Source organism: Ictalurus furcatus, chromosome 3 (genome assembly GCF_023375685.1).
Source record: "Ictalurus furcatus strain D&B chromosome 3, Billie_1.0, whole genome shotgun sequence".
NCBI classification, from domain to species: domain Eukaryota; kingdom Metazoa; phylum Chordata; class Actinopteri; order Siluriformes; family Ictaluridae; genus Ictalurus; species Ictalurus furcatus.
In genome coordinates this window covers 15,565,848-15,588,426 of record NC_071257.1, presented here as the reverse complement: position 1 = coordinate 15,588,426, position 22,579 = coordinate 15,565,848, and the positions used below count along the sequence as shown (strand labels likewise).

The window sequence follows — 22,579 nt, the reverse complement described above, 5'->3', positions numbered from 1 at the left end:
CTGTGTGAATATTTTGACACCAACACATTTGTCCAAACATTATGTATTAAACAGATATTGGAGTGAGCTAAAGGTGAGCAGCTGAGTGAATAAGTGTGAGGAAGAGAGAGAGAGAGAGAGAGAGAGAAAGAGGGAGGAGGGAATGTATGGTCTATGATCTAACTGTTGATTATTATGCAACAGCTGTGGGCGATATGGATCACAGATAATGAGTGGATGATGAGAAGAGACTGACATATCATCTCTAAGAATAGTTTCTGTTAATTGGGATTAAATCAAGGACACTCACTGTGGACTCAGACCTTTATATTAAATTAAGGCCATTAAAGAGCTGAGTAGAATTACTCAGATTAACATGGTGATGTGGGTGTTGCCTCAACTGTCTGCTTTTTTTGCAATGCTCCTTTCATACTGCAATATTTAGAGATTAGTACTGACAAGTCAGAATTGACCATGGTTTTCTATTGCTTATTTTTTTCTAAACATCATTTTGTAAGGACAGAGAAACGAAATAAGGAAGAAAATAAGAAAGGAAGAAAATAAGAAAAAATAAGGAAAGAAAGGAATAAAGAGTATCTGTAAAATAAAATAAAAATCCAATGGAATGACAACCATTTTGTGTAAACATAAAATACAGAATTGCATGGCAGCAAATAGTAACACAATACTTACAATTTTTATAGTCATGTAATTCTGTGCTATCTTCTTCAGATACTTCTAATATAGACATATTTTTCTGCACATCATGTTGGAAATTAAATGATTACTGAGACAAGACCAAAAAAGAACTACAGCCAGTGGAGAACCCTAGAAATCTCTGCAGGAATCAATTTTGACTCCAGTCCTGCATAATTTGATCTAAAATGAATTTTAATCTGATTATAAGAATCATTGGCATGGACATCTTTGCATCATAGGAGGAAATTGCAGATGTATATGTTCATTGCTAAGGCACTTCTAGGTAAATTTCTAATCTCTTACCATCCATCCATCTTCTACCGCTTACTCCTTCTTCAGGGTCAAGGGGGAACCTGGAGCCAATCCCAGGGAGCATTGGGCACAAGGCGGGGTACACCCTGGACAGGGTGCCAGTCCATCGCAGGGCACAATCACACACACTCATTCATACACTACAGACACTTTAGACATGCCAATTCGCCTACCATGCATGTCTTTGGACTGGGGGAGGAAACCGGAGTACCTGGAAGAAACCCTCGCAGCACGGGGAGAACATGCAAACTCCGCACACACGGCCCCGGTGGGAATCGAACCCCGGACCCTGGAGGTGTGAGGCAAATGTGCTAACCACTAAACCTAATCTCTTACCTTTTTATACAAATAGTTATTGTACTAGATCTCAATCACACCTTCAGTTAAAAGTCCAAAAGGTACACTCAGAATTTGGCAAACATGCTTTTTCTTTTTATGCTCCCTGGGCCTGGAACAATCTGCAATATGCAGTAAAACTAGAGATATTTCCTCCTCTGAGTACTTTTAAACGGCTTTTGCACAAGGTGTTAAAGGAGTCTTGTAAGTGTTTCTTGATTTTATTCTTATTAATTGTTTTCTATGGGTATTGTTTTCTGTGATTATCTCTCTGTGAAACTCTATGTGCCGCCATCTTGACAATTTCTCCCTGGAAGAAGAGATTGTGATATCTCAATGGGATCTTCCTGGTTAAATGAAGGATAAATAAATAAATAGATAAACAAATTATATATATATATATATATATATATTTAAATGGAATGGGGGGGGGGGGGGGGCTTTCACTATCCAGAGACATGGACATGAATTCTTCCCCCAAAAGTTTAAGTGGCCTACAAATATTAATACTTTTAATGTCTCCACTAAGTTAATGGCTCTGGATACTTTCTACATGTATGAGTAGCATACACCGGTGGTCACCAACCCTGTTCCTGGAGATCTAGCTTCCTGAAGACTTTTGCTCCAACCATAATTGTGCCCACCTGACCATCTATTCATTGCCTTAAGAAGTTTGTGATGAACTAAAACAGGTGTGTAAGATTTGGTTGGAGACGAAACCTGCAGGAAGGTAGATCTCCAGGAAAAGGGTTGGTGACCACTGGCGTACACAATCTAAAGCAAGTTTAAATGTGGTCTAGGGAAAAAACTATCCAACACATCATGTCTGCCCCGCCATATTAGGACTTTGTGTTATTTCTACTTAGAAGGAATTTCACACATTAATGCATTCTCTATTGATTTCAGATGTGATATTTTATCATATGCTGCTCTTGATGAATCCGGGGGGAAATGAGGACATGTGCATGAACAGACCCGAACAACTAGCCTATAGCTTAATGAAAACTATGCACATAGCCACGCCCGGATTTGTGGCAATTTGAACCTAATTGCACGCAGATTATAATATTGGCCAGGCGCTGTAGCTTTCAACATTGTAGTGCTCCCTGCTTCGGCTTGTTGGCAGGTGAGTCAGTGCATCTTCGAAAACAGTCTTCCCTTGTTCACAAAGTGTCTCATTACTGCCATCTGGAACAGCATGTCATTATTAGGCAAAATAAGGGAATTCCCGTACAGGACCTCTACCGGTGTAGACATTTTAAATTATTTAGTACTGCAAAAAAAAAAAAATAATAATAAAAAAATTAGGCTACTTAGAGAGAGAGAAAAAAATGAGTAGTAGCATAGGCAGACAAGGATAGACTCTAACAGTAGTTCGGAACGAAATCTACAGTATCACATCCTATGGCCGGAAGTATGGCAGATAACCGGTGTTAATACAGTACTAAATACTAGAAATAGGCTAGTGGAATACTATTTGGACATACTGTGTAGTAAGGTAGTATGCGGTTGGGGACGGATCTGCGGGGCTTTCCGGTACTTCCTCGTGTTGCGGGAAGATAAAGCAGTGACGTCGGCGGACTGATTCGGTGGCAACAGCGCCGCAAAGGCAAAAATCTTCGGCCGCTGGAAAGAGATACAACGCGACACACACACGCAGGGAGAACGTGGTCCATACATTTATTTGAAGCAGACAGTCACATACTGTAGCAGGCTTACCCGCTGACGGAAATCATGCTTTGTCGCGAAGAAAGAGATTAGGCTGACGATCACTTTGCATCGGCGCATTACTTGGGCTTCACGCGACGGTGCTAGACTTTTAACGTCACCATCCGTCGCGCGGTCTATGTCTCGGAACCGCGAGCACGCGCGCCCATGGCCTCGGTAAACAGGGACGAGGAGCAGCGATGGGTGCCGACGCACGTGCAGGTGCTGGTGATCCGCGCCCGCGGGCTCCGCGCCAAGGGCAAGCACGGCACGAGCGACGCGTACACCGTGGTACAGCTCGGCAAGGAGAAGTACTCCACATGCGTGATAGAGAAAAGCACGGAGCCCGAATGGGGCGAGGAGTGCACATTCGAGCTGCAGCCTGGCGTGCTGGAGGACGCGGGCCGCGACGCACACCCGGCCGGCACCGGCGACCTCACCTTCACCGTCATGCACCGGGCGCTCATCGGCCTTGACGTGTTCCTTGGCCAGACTGTGATCGCGCTGGACAAGGCGTTCCGTGAGCGTGCGTGCATGAGAAACGAGTAGGTTTTATTTGCTTATTTGCTTGTTTACTTAAGTGGCGTCAGTAGTTCCGTGTTTATGCAAAAAGCAAATCGCAGTAAGGTTTTGTCGTATTGGTAAAGATGATGGAGATTATAGCCGCTGCCTGGTTTTTATGTCAGAAGAGCGATCTAGCTCAAAAAGAGAGACCGAGAGTGAGTGAGAGAGAGATTGCTGCAATCCACTCCGCAGTCACGCCCTCCTTCATACAACTCACGGAGGGAGGACTGTGAAGGAGGCCTCGGGACAGTTACTGATGCCATCTGAGTATTAGTGTGGTGAAGTAAATATAGTATATTTAAGCATCATGTGTACGTTTCGGAGAACGTTTCAGCCTCAAGGTCACAGCATAAAGAGTGACCTCTTACAGATGCAGAGTCTAGACTTTCCGGTTTCTAATGTGGGAATGATGAGCGTCCTGTTCTCAGAGAATCCATGTTCTCCTCTGTCGGCTTTTGCATTCTATACATTTAAGCTAATTTTAAGCTTACACGGGCAGGCCTCATCAGTGATGTAGTCCAGTCTGAAATGGGAATATTAAATGATGATTAGAAGTTACAAAGCAGTTTGCATACTAAGTCTGGATGGCATTGACTGAGCCACTGGTAACTGGTGATTTGGACTTTTCTGAAAACAGGTCACTGTCATATTTGTTTTCTCATGCAGAGGTCTAATGATGAACAAACTGCTTAGAACATGATGTACACCACTGTAATCTACTTGGTTTGAGTATACAGTGGTGAATTTCTGTAGATAATCTGGGTATTGGTCCAAATACCAGTTTCTGTTAAGCTACAGTACTTTGCAGTGTTGACCTCTGCCAGAGGCTACAGTACAGTAGCTTGAAAAAAGCTTTTTGTTATACAGTAACCTGTTAGAAGAAGCTTTTGTTGTACTCCACTAACTAATTAAGGTGTGTGTGTGTGTGTGTGTGTGTGTGTGTGTGTGTGTGTGTGAGTGAGCAGTTGGTGATGATTAGAACTGGATGTGTTGAATGTTCAGGAATGGGGCTGGGCATTGCTTAACTAAATATAATATAACCTTGCAAAGTATTGTTTTATTTTTACCATGCTATTCATACAGTAACATTCCAATGAGTCACAAGCTTGACAATTGTAAATATTTTTCATAAGGGCCATGTAAGTAAGTTTTAATATGCCACATGGAAAGATTAGGTTTTAATCTGTGTTAGTCCGTTCAGTCACAGTAATTTGTGACTTTAGTAATATAACATTTCTATTGTGAGCAGGAGCTGTTTTGACACATAGCCCATCAAAGTTGTGATTCTTTAGTTAAGGTACTGAAATCTACTTTTATAACTTAGTTGTGTTCCAAGGTTATGTCAAATTTACAGTATGAAAAATTCAACTAAAATTATTCAATAATTTTTTATTTTTTATTTTTTTTTAAAAACACTGGCAGTTGCAGACCTCCTTATGGTCATATAAACTTAAGTTTTACTTTTCTCAGTTTATTTTTCGACATACAAGACATTTCACTTCTAAACAAGATGTGACCTTAAATGGCATTTCAAAACATTTAACAACGTAGTCATATTGAAATACATTAGAACATAAGGTATATGTTTCTGTGCAAATGTGCACACACACAGTCCAGGTTGCACTGGAAGGATTCTGGTTATTAAGGAAAAAGCATGTAGCTAACTAATGGAGGTAATAATTAATGTTGTTATCTGACCTTAGTTATATATATTAGGGTTTTGCTGCACTGAAGAGTATTGTATCAGAATGTTTACTTGTCTTAGAATAGGGTAAAACAAGACCAATCCTGTTCTTTATACTTGCTTTTAGTTAGGCTCTTGGGTATATATGAACCTCTCTACAGCTGAAAGTTTTTTCCTTCTCTGGCTCACCACTTTGAGGCTCCAACTTTATCTTTTGTCAATGTGAAAATATCACATGGTTGTTGACTGGCTACAGCACCTGGATGAGGATTGGCTGTCATATAGAAGTTTAGAAATCCAAGTTTATCTGTGAATTTGGAGAGTTTCGTATTTTATTCAAATAATAACACCTAAAACCTTTTGTAAAATGGAAAAGATAACACCACACTAAAATCAAATTTCCCCTAATGATGAAGCTTATGTGGTTAACTGATTCTTTACCAAAATGCCATATAACAATACATATATTTATTGGCATAGAGAAAGTGTGTTGTGTGTTTTTTTTTTTTTAATAAACTGTATTTTACTGTCATTTCAGCTCTGTGAGCTTTTCCTTCTTATGGTGTTTTGTGGGTGTGACAAATGCGATTCAACTGTGTATTTGCATGCACAACCCTTGCATATACCTGGTAATTTACGGGTGAGTAGTATGCATGAACATGCACGTGCAAGCACAGATAAAATCAGGGGTCCTGAACTGGCAAAAAAAAATATTTTGGTTTGGCTGATGCAAACATTTTATGCAACTTTGCTAAAAGATTGATAAACGATACCCGATAAGTGTTAGTCTGTGTGCTTGTGAATGCATATATCAGAGGAAATGAGAGCGTTTCCTGAGACAACTCTTCATCCTCACCACTTCCTTTGCATGTCTAGGAAATAGGAAATCAAGTTGGTTGGTGATTAAGAAAAGACGCATGAGAAAACTAAGTACATGTATAAAGAAGTACGTGTGTGTGTATGCTTTGCATTCTTGTTTTTCTGCACAGTATAGTTACTCGGTTCCTATATGACTTTGTATTTGAGTCACTCTTGGTAATTGGGTAATTTCTGTGTTGTGTTGGTGTTTTCCAGGATGTGGAGGTAAGGTATGTAGGCTAGGTTGTTGATTGTCTGAGTGTCTGTGAGAAAGTATAGCTTGGCATCTTAAACAGTGACACTGCACACTATTTTAAATCTGGCATTTGGTATTTTAATAATACGCACTCATTTTAGGGTTAAAGACACTATTTACCCAATTTTCTGGACTGGCACTTGTTGTGTGGTTTCATATTCTTCAGGTAAATGTTTACCATATCTAACAAAATTGGGTGTAGTGTGATTACTGATGTTTAAAGAGGAAATGAAGCAAGCATATCTACAGAATTTGGCAGAATCTAAAGTGAATGAGAAGTGTTGTGTAAAAAATTTATTCTAGTGCAAATGGCATCCTTAGAGTCTGACCTATGAAGCTAAAACCTTGAGTATGGATGCAGATGATGCTAAAGTCAACAGAGCCTGGCAGATAATACACTAAAACCACAAGCCTGCCTTACAAGACAAACATTGTCTGCAGATTTACCTTGATATGTTTGTTACCATTCCATACAATAATATTAGATATTTTAGCAATTAAACTGTGTTATTTTGGCTGAAGATGCAGGATAAGAATCATCAACAGTTCTTATCCCATCTACTCTCATAAGTCTACTCTCATAAGTCTACTCTCCAGATGTAGCCAAGTTTAAGATCCACACTCGTGTGTGTACGTAAGCAAAGAGAGGAACAGGTGTAAAAGGAAGTAAAAACTACATGCTAGACACCCTGGTCCCCTTTTACTTTAGTGACAGTATATAGGAATGAAGGTCTAGGACATTGGTGCTAAACCCAGTTGTGTGAGGGTGGGGTGGGTGTGAGTGACCGTGACTGTAATGGTGTTTGTGTGCATTGGTGCAGATATGCAGCTGTGAGCAGGAAGAGAAATTTGCAGCATGGTCATATTAATCTCTGGACTCATTACATTATGAAAGTAATGTTTACTGTAATGCTAAATGTGTGCATATACAGTGCCCTCCAGTAATATTGGTACCCTTGGTAAATATGAGCAAAGAAGGCTGTGAAAAATTGTTTTTATTGTTTAACCTTTTGATCTGTTCAAAAAATTCACAAAAATATTTTGCTCTCATGGATATCAAACAATTGCAAACAAAACACAGGTTTATCAAAAAAAAAAAAATCTTTGTTAAATATGTGCGCAACAATTATTGGCACCCCTATGAGAATATGAGAGAAATATATTTGGAGTACATTCCCATTGATATTTAAAAATTTTTAGTACACCTGAGTGACTGGGAACAGGAAATTATTCAACCGTAACTTCTTGTTTCACAGGGGTATAAATATCAGGTAACACAGGCCAAATTCCCTTAGTCATTCCTAACAATTGGTAAAACCAATGAATATAGCTGTGATGTGTTGTGTGATGGGCTGTTGAGCTTGACATAATGGGAAGTGGCTATAAGAAAATAGCACACGCATTGAAAAATGTCCATTTCCCCCATCAGGGCTATAATTAAGAAGTTCCAGTCAACTGGAAATGTTATGTATCAACCTGGAAGAGGACTTGTCTATATTGTCTCAATACACTGTGAAGAGGATGGTTCGAGTGACCCAAAAAAAATCTCCAAGGATCACAGCTAGAGAATTGCAGAAGTTAGTTGTGTCTTGGGGTCAGGAAGTCTCCAAAACTACAATCTGAAGTCACCTACATCACCACAAGTTGTTTGGAAGGGTTTCAAAGGAAAAAAGCCTTTACTCTCATCCAAAAACAAACTCCAGTGTCTTCAGTTTGCCAGACACTACTGGAACTTCAAATGGGCTCGGGTTCTATGGTCAGATGAAACCAAAATAGAGCTTTTTGTCAATAAACACCAGAGGTGGTACCTCATGCCCACGGTTAAATATGGTGGTGGACCTTTAATGTTTTGGGGCTGTTTTTCTGCGAGGACCTGGACATTTTGTTAGGAAACATGGCATCATGGACTCTATCAAATATCAGCAGACATTAAATGAAAACCTGACTGCCTCTGCCAGAAAGCTTAAAATGGTCAGTGGTTGGATCTTCTAGCAGGACAATGATCCAAAACATACATCAAAATCAACACAAAAAATGGTTTACTGACCACAAAATCAAGGTCCTGCCATGACCATCCCAGTCCCCTGACTTGAAACCCACAGAAAACCTGTGGGGTGAACTGAAGGAGAGTCCACCAGCGTGGACCTGGGAATGTGAAGGATCTGGAGAGATTCTGTATGGAGGAATGGTCTCAGATCCCTTGCCATGTATTCTCCAACCTCATCAGGCATTATAGGAAAAGACTCGGAGCTGTTATCTTGGCAAAGTATCAAAAGGTTAAATGATAGACAATTTTTCACAGCCTTCTTTGCTCCTATTTACCAAGGGTGCAATGTATTGTACTGTACTGTGTATTGCACAGTTTTGCAGATCAATACTGCTGATAAGCATTAAATTGAGCTTTTGATGCTGGTTATGTCAACATTTTTGCATGTGTATATAGCTGAGATGTACAGTGAGTCATTTTAACACAACTTGCCTAAAGAAGGATAAGAAGACTAAGAAGCCATATGCCATTTCACCCACAGATCACCTACAGTAAAGTTAGCATTTAATTGGCAGGGCAAAGAAGGCATGAATGACAAACCCAGGTAATTTCTACATAGTCAAATACTTGAGATGAAAGCTTTCAAATTATGTGTAATAACTTTGTGTACATTTAAAAAACAAACAAACAAAAAAAACTTGTTTACAAACAAATGTATGTTCAAATTCTGAACCTATCTTCTAGTTAACAACCAACATTTTTTAAGTTATGTTTACAGAGGTCCTACAAAGGTTTGGAGGTAATGCTTTTCTTTTTAAACAGACATTATGCAAGTACGATCAAAATGGCAGTGACACAGGAAGTGCATCAGCGAATTTTCTAACTTTCATCTTGAGGCTTCATCTTGGGCTAGTTAATAATACTAAGCAATTGACTGAGTTGGTTCACATGATATTGTTCCAACCTTTTCTGCGTTATTGATCTACTCCAACTTTTCCTTCTGTGCAGATCTAATCACTCCTGGGTGCATCAGTACATCTCTGAGCATTACCATCATATAATATTATGTATGATGTGCTTATGCCTACAGCAGGTGCAACTGATAGGCCAGCTAGGCCATGATAGATTTCTTACATTTCCTCCTTGGATAGTAATCATATGTCTCAGCTGGTTAATTATGTGGCTTTATGCACAGGATGTGTTTTTCTAAAGTAAAATATTTGCTTCTGTGTCCCATGTCCCTGCATCAATTCAGCCCTTAGTAGGAGTATTCATTAACTGTTGTAACAAGGTATAAGTACAAAGTTGTGTGGATGGGATATGAGGATAAGTGCTGCTTTTCTGAAGTGTATACAATCATCCACTAATGATGTCTAGTTATAAAATATGTCAGCATGTCATCTGTTTCCCTGTTAAACAAACAAACAAAAAAACTTATATGGAGCTCTATGAAATAAGGACTTTTGAAATAATCTAAGGATTTATTGAATAATTCTGTGATTTTGAAGGACATGTTGAATTCACTTTTGAATTTGCTACAGAATAAAATTCTCAGCATTTTTTAATCACAAGTTGGAAAACAAAAAATTAAAAGTCTCTGGAAAGCATATAATGGTAAATGGTCTGCACTTATATAGTGCTTTTTTTAACCTTTAGTGGTTCTACAAAGCGTTTTATACTGTTTCTCATTCACCCATACACACACACACACACACACTGCAGAGCTGGCATGCAAGGTGCTAGCTTGCCATCAAGTGTCAAGTGACACTTCAGCATGGGGAGTCATGTGGGCCGGGAATCGAACCACCAACCCTACGATTGGTGGACAACCACCTTTTTAAATGTACATTAAAAGGGAGCTAGATTCTGCGCAGCGGTGTAGGCTGTGAGTTTCTTAAAATACATGTATTGTGAAATTGAGCACAATGAGGTATGGAGTTGATGCAAAACCTAGTTTAACCTTAACTAATGCCTGATCCCATTTTTAGAACAGTATGTTAACATATATAATGGAAGGAAGGAAAAAGAAGAAACAATTGTACATCCACTTTTTCTAAGTTCATCCTTCTTTTCTCCTCCAGATGGTACAAGCTTCATTCTAAAACTGGCAAAAAGGAGAAAGAAAGAGGGGAGCTTCAGCTAACGGTGCAGTTCACTCGCCATAACCTGACGGCCAGCATGTATGACCTCTCCATGAAGGACAAACCTCGGTCAGCCTTCATCAGGCTGCGTGAGCGCATGCGTGCCCGGAAGCGTGGTGGGGATGAAGAGTCCAACTCAGCCATTGTGCCTGGGGGTTATGGTGCGTTGGCGCGCATGCGGAGCCGTCTGCCAAGTGATGGTGGTGGAGAGGAAGACTATGAGGATGACGAAGGAGGGGAGTTGAGGAGGAGTAAAATGAGGAGTTACTTCCTTCACGGAAGGTTACGGAAGTCTTCAGACACACGTTCTAGCACATCTCTGGGTTCTGAGAGCAGCGAGTCATCTTCTAGAGGGGGCAGCCTTAGCCCAACTGCTGGCATCAGTGTAGTGGTCTCTGACCTCTCCAATTCACCCAGCAACAGCAGCAACCTGACTGCAGACAACAGCCCAGGTACACACACACAGAGTTATTGCTGTATGTGTGAACTGTAACCTGTCCCCCATTCATTGTTTAACCTTAATCATTATTCTGTTCCAAAGCTAAATAGAACTATAAATGTAAAGTTTTCCTTCAAAAAGACTAATCCCAAACTTCTGTTCCAGACCAGTAAAAGGCCAAGGCAATCATTTTGATTTTTATTTTGATATCTTTTGGTCTTCATAAATATTGAAAGACAAGTACACATGCACTTTCTATGGCTTTTAATTCCCCTCTCTCTCTCTCTCTCTCTCTCTCTCTCTCTCTCTCTCAGAGCACACAGTAGCCCCCTCACCACTGGTCTCTCCTGTTAGATATGTGTTTGATGAGGAGTGTGACCTTAGCATCCCAGTGCCTCATTCCCTGACCACTGACAGTGATGCCCCCATTCTCCTGCCCTCTGTCTGTGTAAATGGAAATCCAGTGGAGACATCTCCTCTTACTCACCAACCCCCCTCACTGGTACTACAACATCCTAGGCCACAGACAGAGACCCAACAAGAATCACCAAACACTCCTCAGACTAGCCCACCACAGAAAGGCAAACCTACTCAGGCCCAAACCACCCAGCCCCCAGAAATCAAACCTCAACCCAGTTCAGAATTTCAGACTCTTCAGCCTAAAGTGGAGTCTAAATCCAAGCCTGACCTGCAGTTCCCTGCAGTAGGACTGCTGCAGAAGGGTTCTGCTCTCTCTTTATCTTTGCAGAACCTCTCTCGCCGTAAAGAGGAGCAGCAGGGCGGAGGGCCTATAGACGGCCGCCGCTGGTCTTTTGACAAACCAGGAGAGGAGGAGAAGGCTGCCATTGCTGCTGCACTGGATAATGCTGGGTTGATGGCCGATGAAACAGTGGTGGAGACTGCTGTGTCTGTAAGCGAGATAGAAGTTCAAGGCAAGAAGAAGCGAGGCTTGTTCTCACATGCACGGGCTGAAAAAGTGGAAAGTGGTCATGCTCAGCCAGCTGCAGAGGGAAGACACAGAGGCTGGTTCAGCTCTAAGGACCCATACAGTAAACCAAGGTAAAACTGTGTATTACTGACTGATTCCATTCAAAACATGTGCGTATAGATGGGTTCTCAGTTGTGATTACACTAATATCACTGCAGATAGGACTGTCATCCCCCCCATTTAGCACACTCTCTCTCCCCCTTGCCTTTCCTCTTTGCTCCTATACATTCTACATTTGTCCTCAGTACTATTTGGATGTGTGTTTCCTGTTGTTGGGTCCCTAGGGATGATGGACAGATTATATGGCTGTGTGTGTGTGTGTGTGTGTAGTGTAACTAGATCAGTAATGATTCTTGATCAGTAATCTTAAATACCTGCACCAGTGGCATAGCTAGTGATTCATTTGGGGGTGGATGAAGAAATATGCTGTGTTTATATAAAAAAAAAAAAAAAAAAAAAAAATTTAATTGCAATCTGTACATTTTATATATTGCTAAGTGTGGTGCGCTCATGCATTTAAAGTGGATTTCAGACAATAGTAGGAACAATGATGGCACAAATTTGTTAATCATTTAAGGCATGATCTACCATCCACCAATCTTGGTATATTAATAAGGTTGCCATGAGATACCTTTTGACAGTTCTATGAAAATAATTCTAAAGACATAGTAATGGAGTAGATATACTACATCTAGTAATAGAGGGAAAATTACATATCTTCTTAAAAAATTAGATATGGTTTTATCTTCTATTGCAGTAAACCTCCAGTACTTTGTTAGCTGTCTGCTGGATATCCCAGTGACCAGGGTGTGGCAAGCTGGCTATTAGCTTTCAAACAGAAACAAGAGCAATACATGATCCTGATAATACTTCTCACTGTAACAGCTGGTAGCCAATATAATGTGGTGAAAATAAACTAAGGGACATATTAATTTGCGACTAGATATGGAGGAATTGCACTGATCACACTGACCATCTTTATGGTGTTATGCTTACCCACAAATAAGCATTTGGAACTATCATAAAATATTTCAGGTGAGGTTCAAACCTGAAATCCTCCCATCTATGCCCCTGAGCTGCACAAATTCTTCTCCTGGGTTAGTAGGCTGTTTTAAATAATGTCTTGTGGCTGTTCGAGGAAAATAATGAAGAAAGGAAATTTGGTATAACTGTTAAATCTATTGTCAACTCCAGAAATATTGGCACCCTTCATGAAAATGAGCAAGCATGAATATACACTCGCAGAGTACTTTGTTAAGAACACTTGAACACCTATTCATTCATACAATTATCTGATCAGTCAATCATGTAGTAATTTGTTTATCAACTATCTAGTTGCATTTATTTTAAATATTGGTGACTGGTGTCTTTAATTTTGCTGCATGCTTTTTTTTTTTCTTTTTTAAAATTTTTTTTTTTAGAAAATACTATTATTTAAAAAGAGATTTTTTTTTTAATAAGAATGTTTTTCATAAAAGTGCCGATTATTCTGGAATTGACTTGTGTAACTGGCTGAACTGTTACTTTTTATTTGTACATTTTTGCTGATTTTGCATGTTTTGTATATACCGAAGGAAACCCAAAAGATGAACCCAGAAATATGTTGTTTAATTATTTTCCAAGACCTCTTGTCATTGAATGTCAACCAAACAAGACATTTGTGTCTGTCTTACTGGTTATTTTGTGTACACTGATTATGGACAGTGTTTGGTAGATTCACTGAAGACTGCTGCTGAAACTCACTGAACATTTCATATTTTCATGGAAAAGTTGAACAAATGTGTCCAAATTGTACACCAATGTGATTATGACGCATTACAGTACTGAATTATTTTATTCACTGCCCTAAATAACATTTAGATTACAGTCGCCTTTTCGCTTGTATTCATTCCCTCCATGCTGCTTGGCTCTGCTGCTCTCATTCTTTCTTTGATATGGTTGGATGATCATTATGATGTGTCCTAGCTCTGCAATGCTAGCAGTCTGCAGTGCTGCAAGATAAAGCAGGTGTGGTATGATTCATTTGCTATTACTCATTCTATGTACACATACTGTACAGTTGTGTGCATGTGTATTTTAATATATAAAGAGATGTCTTTAAATTAGGCATAGGTTTTTACCCTGACTCTGTTCCACACTGACCTTAACTGAAAGCATTCTAGCCTTCAGTGCTTCATTTTAAGGTTACTTATTAAAATACAAACATGACTCCCTAATAATTATGTGATCTAGCCAGGTTTAATGAGTTATATGATCATGTATTTGATCATAAAGTGTTTTACAAAACAACCTGGCCTTGATGACCTTGATATGCCTTGATCATTCTTGATAACCAGTAGTGGCTCTGTTTGACAAAAAAACTGTATTGTACAGGTACAACACTCATTAAAATGGTAAACAATATAATGTAAAGCACAACTGGATTATAACTTGTCAACTTGTTATAGGGGATTTTGTAAATTAGGTGTTAATTGTCTTCTTCAACGTGTAATTTTGGCATTCACAGACCATGTCCATCACCTGTTAGAAGGGATTTTTGTCATCAAATGTGTCTTGGGGAGAGAGAGATACCAGATTCCATCCAGTCATAAAAAATATTGTAGTCACATTTGTTTAAATGTTTTTCAGAAACTTGATATGTAGCTTTTCTAGAGTACCATTTCAACCATAGCCTTACCCCTCAAAATATATTGCCTCCAAAATTCACAGTACATATAAATACAGTACTTACTGCAGGCAATAATGAGAGATCATTTAGATTACTAAAGGTTAAATTGATACTAAGGGTCTCTAATGGGGTGACTGTGTGTGCCTTCCATTCACAGCCAGCTGGCTGCTCCTCAGATAGACTTCAGCTCCAGCACAACCCTCTCTCTTTTATCCCCGTTTCCCACTGATCTCTCAGAGGGGATGACTTGCCAACATACTAACCCCTTCACTTCCACCTCATTCATCTCTCCTGCTAACCCTTTCTTTTCACTACTTAAGCAAAATCCATTTTTCCAAGAGCTGCATACTGTCACTCCATTAACACCTGCTTTGCCCTTTCTCTGTAGCCCAGCCATCCATCAACCTGAAGTGCCTTCCTCCAGACCAAGAAACCCCACCCCTCCTCTAATTGTAGTTGAAGCTGGAAATTCAAAGGGAATCCTAGTGGATGGAGCATCACCTAATCTTACAAATTCTTTTTGCAGAACTGATGCATCAGATGACTCTGACAAATATACACAATGTGGTGATTTCATTGGTGATAGATTGAAGCTAAACTCAAAGATTGGTACTCAGAAGATGACTACCCTTCCTTCTTCCTACCCAATTGAACCAACTAATCAAACACCCACATGTGGTGAAGGTGACCCAGTTGTGTCCAACAAAGCTTATGCTCTAGAAAGTGTATGTAATATAACCCCAGCATGCACTTTAATGGTAGATGCACTTTCTCATTCTGAAGCTGAAGCTAATTTTATACACTGTGGTACTCAGAAGACTGACCTCAATAATTCTGTTCCTCTGGATGCGTCGGAATCTGAATTTGACTCCTCATTGCCTCATAACTCGAGCATAGATTTCTCTGAACTTCATGCCCTAGCATGCCCTTACCCTACACGTTCAAGCTGCACATTTAATAGGGACAAAGTCAGTGCAGTCTCAGTCTGCCAAATAAATATTACACCGAATGCAATGTCGGTGTTGTCTATGACTCCTAAACCCTCAGCACTCAGTTCTGAATCATTAAATTACTTTGGCCTGGATGAAAAGTTTGAACATGAAACAGGCAAGTGCATTACTTTCAAGAGACCGACAGATGATGACACTAAAGGGTCTGTAGAAATCCAGAAGACATCTCTGCCTTACTGCAACTTTGATATTCGGGAAACATCTTCCATTGTAACATCTGAATCTCCAAGCAGGGGTTGTAAAGTCCCAGAGTCAAAGTCCCTCTCAAAAGGACAACAGAACTTCAAATCAGATTTTGGTATTGGAACAGGAGATGGAGACGTAGTATTGAAAGAGTCTGCCATTAAAGAAAGAACATGCTTGGATGTCCATCCAGCAACATATCCATTAGGATTGTCCATTCCCTTAGGACTCAGTGACTCTGTATTACAAGGAAGATTGACAGTGGAGAAAGATGCTGCAGGTAATCCAGGATGTGGATCATTAGACACAAGTGAAGTTTGTTTTGTAGGGAAAGGTTTTGATATTGAGAACTTGAAGGTTCTTATGGATTCTTCTTCTACAGAATCAAGAAACATGTCATTTACAAAGGAGAAACTCAGTGATTCTCCACATAATCCATCTAAGGGACGTTTCAGTTTATCTGAAACCCTCAGTGGACCATATTTGGTAGAGAGACCAAATGGTAGCAGACAGACATTATCTTCAGCACTGTCTCCTGGGTATGTGCTTTCCCATAGCCACTATGAGAGTGTAGACTCTGAGCACTACCTCACATGTATGTCACAGCACGGTTCTCTTACCATTTCCCAACTCTCTCCAGTGGCCTGTCTGAAAAGTGACACTTTTCAAGAAGCCAAGCCAAAATCTGGTTCATCCCAGGAAGTCCTGCCAACAAATTACCAGTCTCAGAGGATTGTATCAGAACTACAGCAAAACCAAGCTGAAATTTCTCAAGAAACTTTGCCAAAAAATGAAGGTATTTCTCAGTCTGATCCTTCAAACCCACCATTATCTCTTACCTTCTTGCCAAAATCTTTAGAAAAATGTGACATTATAGAAGAGGCCATAACAGGCACTGTTACAAATGAATCAATACAAAAATATGATCCCCCAGTGGACACAATGATGAACCATGATTTGCTACATGAGAGAATTCCTGATATTTTGGATATGATGACAACAATGGCAGCGGAAGAATGTTTAATGTTAGATTCTCATACGTTTATGGATAAGGATATTTGCTCAACTGAGTCTCATCAGTCCCACCATGTGAAATGTGATGGTGCTCTAGAGGACCTGGAGATTATCACAGATTTTGGTTGGTCCACTGAGAATGTGTGTGTCTGTGATTTTGTATCTGAGCCAACCTCTAGCATTACTGAGGACTTGGTTATGACAGATTTGCTCCTGGAGAACGTGTTTGTGGCCCAGCATGCTGTGACACATTCTGTTGGCACAAGCCCTGTCGCGCCCACTGTGCCTAGGGAGACTTGCACAAACATGGAATTGTGTCCTGATTCTGTTAAAGCATCACAAATAAGTAAAAATACACAAGCAACAACTACTGCAGCTTCTGTTCCACAAGGGGAGTATTTGGGCAGCATTATACACTGGTCTACTATTCAAACACCTCTGCCTGAACCATCAAACCTGGACCGGCTAACTTCAGGGCATGATCTCTTGATAAGCTCCCCTTTGCTTGAACTCTCACCACTAGCCTCATCTACACCACATGTAGCAGTAGGTAGTAATAGTCTGCCACTGTTGTCCTTTCCTATGCCCTCTGCTCCAGCAAAATCATTGCCGCATACTGTACTAGCTTCTGCTGCTGCTGCTCTTCCCCCCGTATTTGCTGCATCCCATGATTATTTCCCCCAGGAAGAACATCAGGTACCCTGTCATAACAGCAGGTGAGGTCAAAAGGGTGATCTTTTGAGATGAAATCAATTTGAGGGTATGTATGAGTAATGCAGCCTCTTTGCAGATTCTGTGCTCCATCTGTGTGTATGTGTTTGTTTATATATATATATATATAATATAAAATATATTAAAAAAACTTATTAAAGAAACAAATAAAATTACTGAGTGTTCAGATCTGCATGAAATTTGCACTACTCAAACATCATCCCAAATTTTTGTGGGCTGTCATTAAGGAGATGGTTATTAAATTGTTTAGAGTGTGAGGATGCATTTTTAATCTTGTTCTTTTTCCTGGCTGGGGTCTTTCTCATGCTTTCCAGTCTGAATTTTGCTTTAACTTTCTTTAATTAATGTATAAATCAGACAACTTATGGTGTCGTGGTGTTTTTATTTGTTGTGGTGGAGTATTTAACAATAATTGTACATTCAATCTGTTTTTTTTCCCCCCTTCTTGGTGCATACACTCCCTCACCTTCCAATTCAGTAAAGTTAATTGCTGATGTTTGCATGCCTTGTGTTATTTCTAGATGCCGAATATGCTTTCATTCTCTTGTGGTTTCCACAGTGGTGGGTGCATGTCTTTTGTCTGGATCAGGGGACTATGTGATTTCTTCCTACAACACACTGTCTTCATTTCAGAGATGGCTAATTAAATCTACCATGGTTAATCTGTGGTTTTGATGGTCCTACTTTACTGTCAATGAGTAATTGCATATCTTTGTTTCTCTCATCCTCGGGTGTTTTAGTCCACATCCAGTGAAGCCTTTGACACCGCCAGATGAGAAGAGGTCAGAAGGGCGGTCTATGCTGGAGAAGATCAAGTCCACCATTCATCCAGGACGAGGTCACCAAGGAGACCAGGAACCTGAGAAGAAGGTATGAATAGTTTGGGTATTTAACGTTGTTATTATTACTAATAATCAAGAGAAATACGCTACGACAAGAAGGAAAGAACTGCCATTAAACATTTGTAGGGTTTCACTGTTACTGCTTTACACTCTTAGGTTAAATTATATAAACTTCAAAGCTTCTATGTAGAATTACTGAGAAAAAAGGAGTCAAGAAGGGTTCCAGGTAGAAGACTTTTTTAGAAAGCTAAGAATCCTTGATTATGCAAAGAACCCTTGAAAAAATAAAAACCTTTAGTGATTACATGATGATGGGTTTTTTTTATTTTTATTTTTTAAATTGTTGTTTGTGGTCATGTCTTTTCAATAACTTCTCAGCTCTTGGTGGAGGGTGGAGGCTCCTACTACCATCTGAACCACAGTGAGCTGGTGTCACTCCTGGTACAGCGGGATGCTGAGCTCCAACAGGAGAGGGAGGAATATGAGCGCCATGGCTTGTTGCTACAGAAGCGGGAGGTGGAGTTAAAGAAGATGAAAATTTTAATCCGAGATCTAGAGGACTACATTGACACTCTGCTAGTCCGCATTATGGAACAAACGCCTGCACTGTTGCAAGTTCGTTCCAAAATTAAATGACCCGATAGAGATTCAGCAAACATTTCATGGTCACTTCACAAATCTTCCACAATCCCTGGGCAGAAGTTGCAACCCTGCACTGCTACTGCTACCATGTAAATGTAGATTGAAGCATTATTGAACAGGCACAGAAAAGATATATATTTGGCATTCTTCGCTGTCTACCTACAGTGTCTACCTATGTGAGCCTCCCGTATGTGGCCAGGTGCACCCACCCACCCCCTCCCTTCCTGACTCCCGCAATTCTTATTCTTATAGGAATTTCTGAGAAATTTTACTTTCTTGCTCACTTCCTCTAAACGGATGTGTAAGAGGTGCATCTGTCCAGCTAGTTACCAAAGCTGCCTGTCAATCAAAGGAAGGTGTGGTCTGGTTTTAGGAAACTTGGGTGAATAGTCTTTGCTGCTTGAAATAATGCGTTATCCAAATGTTCTATTTTGTTCTTCCATTCTCCTCACGTTAACGGGACCTATGTCATGTCAAGCTCATAAAACTATGCTGCTTGAACAGGCCAATTCTGAAGCGGTCAAGTTATAAAAACAGATATAGCTGCGTAAGAAAGCAGAATCGGTCAATTCACATCTGCTTGTGCCTCATGTCATGTCTTCCGCACTTTAATGATAAGCATAAGAGTAGAGGCACACACTAACCTGCTGGTTCCCCAGTCTGTGTCTGTCAACCGGTCCCCTTCCCACCCTGCTCGAGCTAACATGCACACATTGCTGCCAGTGCTTTCAGGGGTAATGAACAGGATATATACTGTTCTTACTGCATATATGCCACTCTGGTGAAATGCCAAATGCTGCCTTATCATATGTCTCTGTTCTGTTATTGGTGAAACCATCACTTTTCTGCTCTGTACCTTACCTTGAAGTGTGATTGTAGGGGACTGTGTGTTCAGACCTGATTACCAACAGACTGTTAGGTTAAATCAGGTAATGTCACAGGCTATTACTGCCTCAGTATTGAGCGATGAACAAACAGTACTGTCTCTAAGGGAGGTGGATGATCATGGAATACAAAATGCCAGAAGTTGCTATAATTCAGTGTTCCAGTATTCCCAGTGCAGCAATGGCTCCGGCCTGTGTCAGTGTGCCTGTAGTGTTCTTCTGATGTTACCCGGATGTTGCCACTATCAGTGTTTTTTGCAGTGTAGCACCATCTGTAGTTGTGTGGTAGCAGCCTGTCTAACAGCACTTTCAAACCACACATACACTTAATTAAATGGTTCTTCCTCAAAAGCATAAGTACTGAGTAAACACGAATACATGCACATATACACTGCACTAGCTCATTCTCTGAACCTAAGATATTTACAGTATTCCTGTGCTACTGTAATTCTTATAGTCCAGCTAACCTAGAAAATCAGAGCTCAATATATTACATGTAACGTGTCAAAAACTTGCAATTAGAAGCACTTAAGGTTTCACATGTTCTGCCTCTTACTGAATTATGATCTCTAGCTCTTAGGTTGTGATTGATATATAAATTGAGTGAATTAGACTGGTATGGTACTGTCGTTTGAGTGGACTCATGGAATATTAATGTCAGTCAGAGACTAAAGTTTACAGTTCTTAATAAACCTGGTGTTTTACCTTTCTATGTCCTTATTTAAAGGATATAATATTTATGCTTTGCTTTCTTTTTGTTCCTTTTTTTTTTTGCCCTTTAATTTGCTGTTCCACAGAGGTTATATAAAATTCTAGTATCTGTTCTAAATTCACTTATGGGTTGCATTTTACTTTCTTGCGCTTTGTTCCATTTTATCAGCTATTGAAGTTCTTTATTTATTTTTCCTTTTAGGTTTTACTGCCTTTTTATTTTTACGCCCCGTTTGAGAATATGCTGTTCTACCAAGGTATGACTGTGTTCGCTGAGATGTTTTCACGTTTTCTCTTTAGAAGTCTAATAATGTAGGAAGCAATAGTGTGGTGTGCTAGAGAACGGTGAAAAGCCAGATGCAGCCTGCAGTCCAGTCCAGCAGGAGGTACAAGTGCCCTTGACTTACTGTCATGTTGTAGAATGTGTCGGTGGAATGAATATAGAAACCATTATTTGTGATTTTAATTGTTTATTTGTTAAAGCTGCATTTCAGTTTGAAAATAAAAACAATTTTGTGTTTATTCCATTCCTACACACTTGTTCTTGTAATTCTAAAAAAAGATAAATTACCATTGTACTTACTTTATTTTAAATAAAATGGGCTATTGCATTATTTAACAGTTGATTGGTTATATAGTAACAGTTACATACATAGTTGACTTTCACATTTAGGTTTCTTTTGATTTTGTGAATCCATGAATATATAGAGCGGACCGGTCCAGGTGAAGCTCACGGACCCTGATTACTCCACAGGCATAGAAATGTTTCATTTTTAAATCAAATCTTTCCTTGAGGTGCTGTTCTTTGGGATGTCCAGGTTGTATTTTGCCTGTCTCCTAGATGGCAAACGTTAGTTTGTTTGATTATTGTATTGATAATTGAAAGGGAATGTTAAAATCAGCTCTCTGATTTGTCCTTTTGCATCTCTCAATGAAATAAACTCTTTTCACTTTGAGATGGGTTTTTTTTTTTTTTTTTTGTATATCTTGTGTGGTCAATGGGGGATGTGAAATTTTTCAGTTATGTAACACAGTCAGCATGGGGTCATACAGCCTATAGTGCAAATATAATACTATTAAAATAAAATTTTAAAAAAGGCCAAATAGTGACCAAGATTCAATTATTGTGAATCTCAGTGATATACAGTACATATCTGTAGACTGACATAGCATTTAATATAGACACCATAATAATATGTCTGTTTTTTGGTAGGCCTCTTAATAATTTTTAATCCAATCCAGAACACACCAGAATTCTTGCTTAATTTAACTGAGTAGCTGAATTAAAGGTAGCTGAATTAAATGGCCGGTTTTATTTATCATATTAAGCTAAAATGGACCACTCTGTAAATTTTCCTCTCTCAACATTTTGTATTATAGAGGCCATAAACATGGATAATGAAATCATACTTCTCAATGATTATGATAATATAATCAACCTTATATAAAATTTACAAAGAAAAATATTGACTCTTTGGCCAAAAGAATGTAGCCACCTAATCATATGTGCTAGTTGAACATTCCTTTCAAAACCATGGCCCTTAATATGGAGTTTGTCCTCATTTGCTGTTATAATAACCGCCACACTTCTAGAAGGCTTCCCACTGGATTTTGGAGCATGACTGTGGGGATTTGTGGTCAGCCAGCCACAAAAGCATTAGTGAGTTCAGTCACTGATGTTGGGGGAGGAGGACTGGGGTTTTCAGAGTTTAAACAGAGTTCCAGTTCATCTCACAAGTGTTCAGGGTTGAGGTCAGGGCTCTGCGTAGGACATTCGAGTTCTTCCACTCCAGCCTTTGCAAATCATGGATCTCACTTTGTGCACAGGAGCATTGTCATGCTGGAACAGGTTTGGGCCTCTTGGTTCCAGTGAAGGGAAATTGTAATGTTACAGTGTTTAAAGACATTCTATACAATTGTGTGCAACCAAATTTAAAGATAAT

The 22,579-nt window shown here is 39.6% G+C and overlaps 1 protein-coding gene across 1 annotated transcript; it reads left to right on the top strand.

The window, feature by feature from the left end:
* The first annotated feature begins 2,893 nt into the window (after window positions 1-2,893).
* rab11fip5a (RAB11 family interacting protein 5a (class I)) lies at window positions 2,894-22,567 on the top strand. Its single transcript, XM_053620168.1, has 6 exons — window positions 2,894-3,578; window positions 10,464-10,975; window positions 11,277-12,021; window positions 14,776-17,541; window positions 18,298-18,427; window positions 18,778-22,567. Exons 1-6 carry the CDS (start codon window positions 3,202-3,204, stop codon window positions 19,033-19,035), a joined length of 4,788 nt encoding a protein of 1,595 aa, XP_053476143.1. The 5' UTR covers window positions 2,894-3,201; the 3' UTR covers window positions 19,036-22,567.
* The last annotated feature ends 12 nt before the right edge of the window (window positions 22,568-22,579 follow it).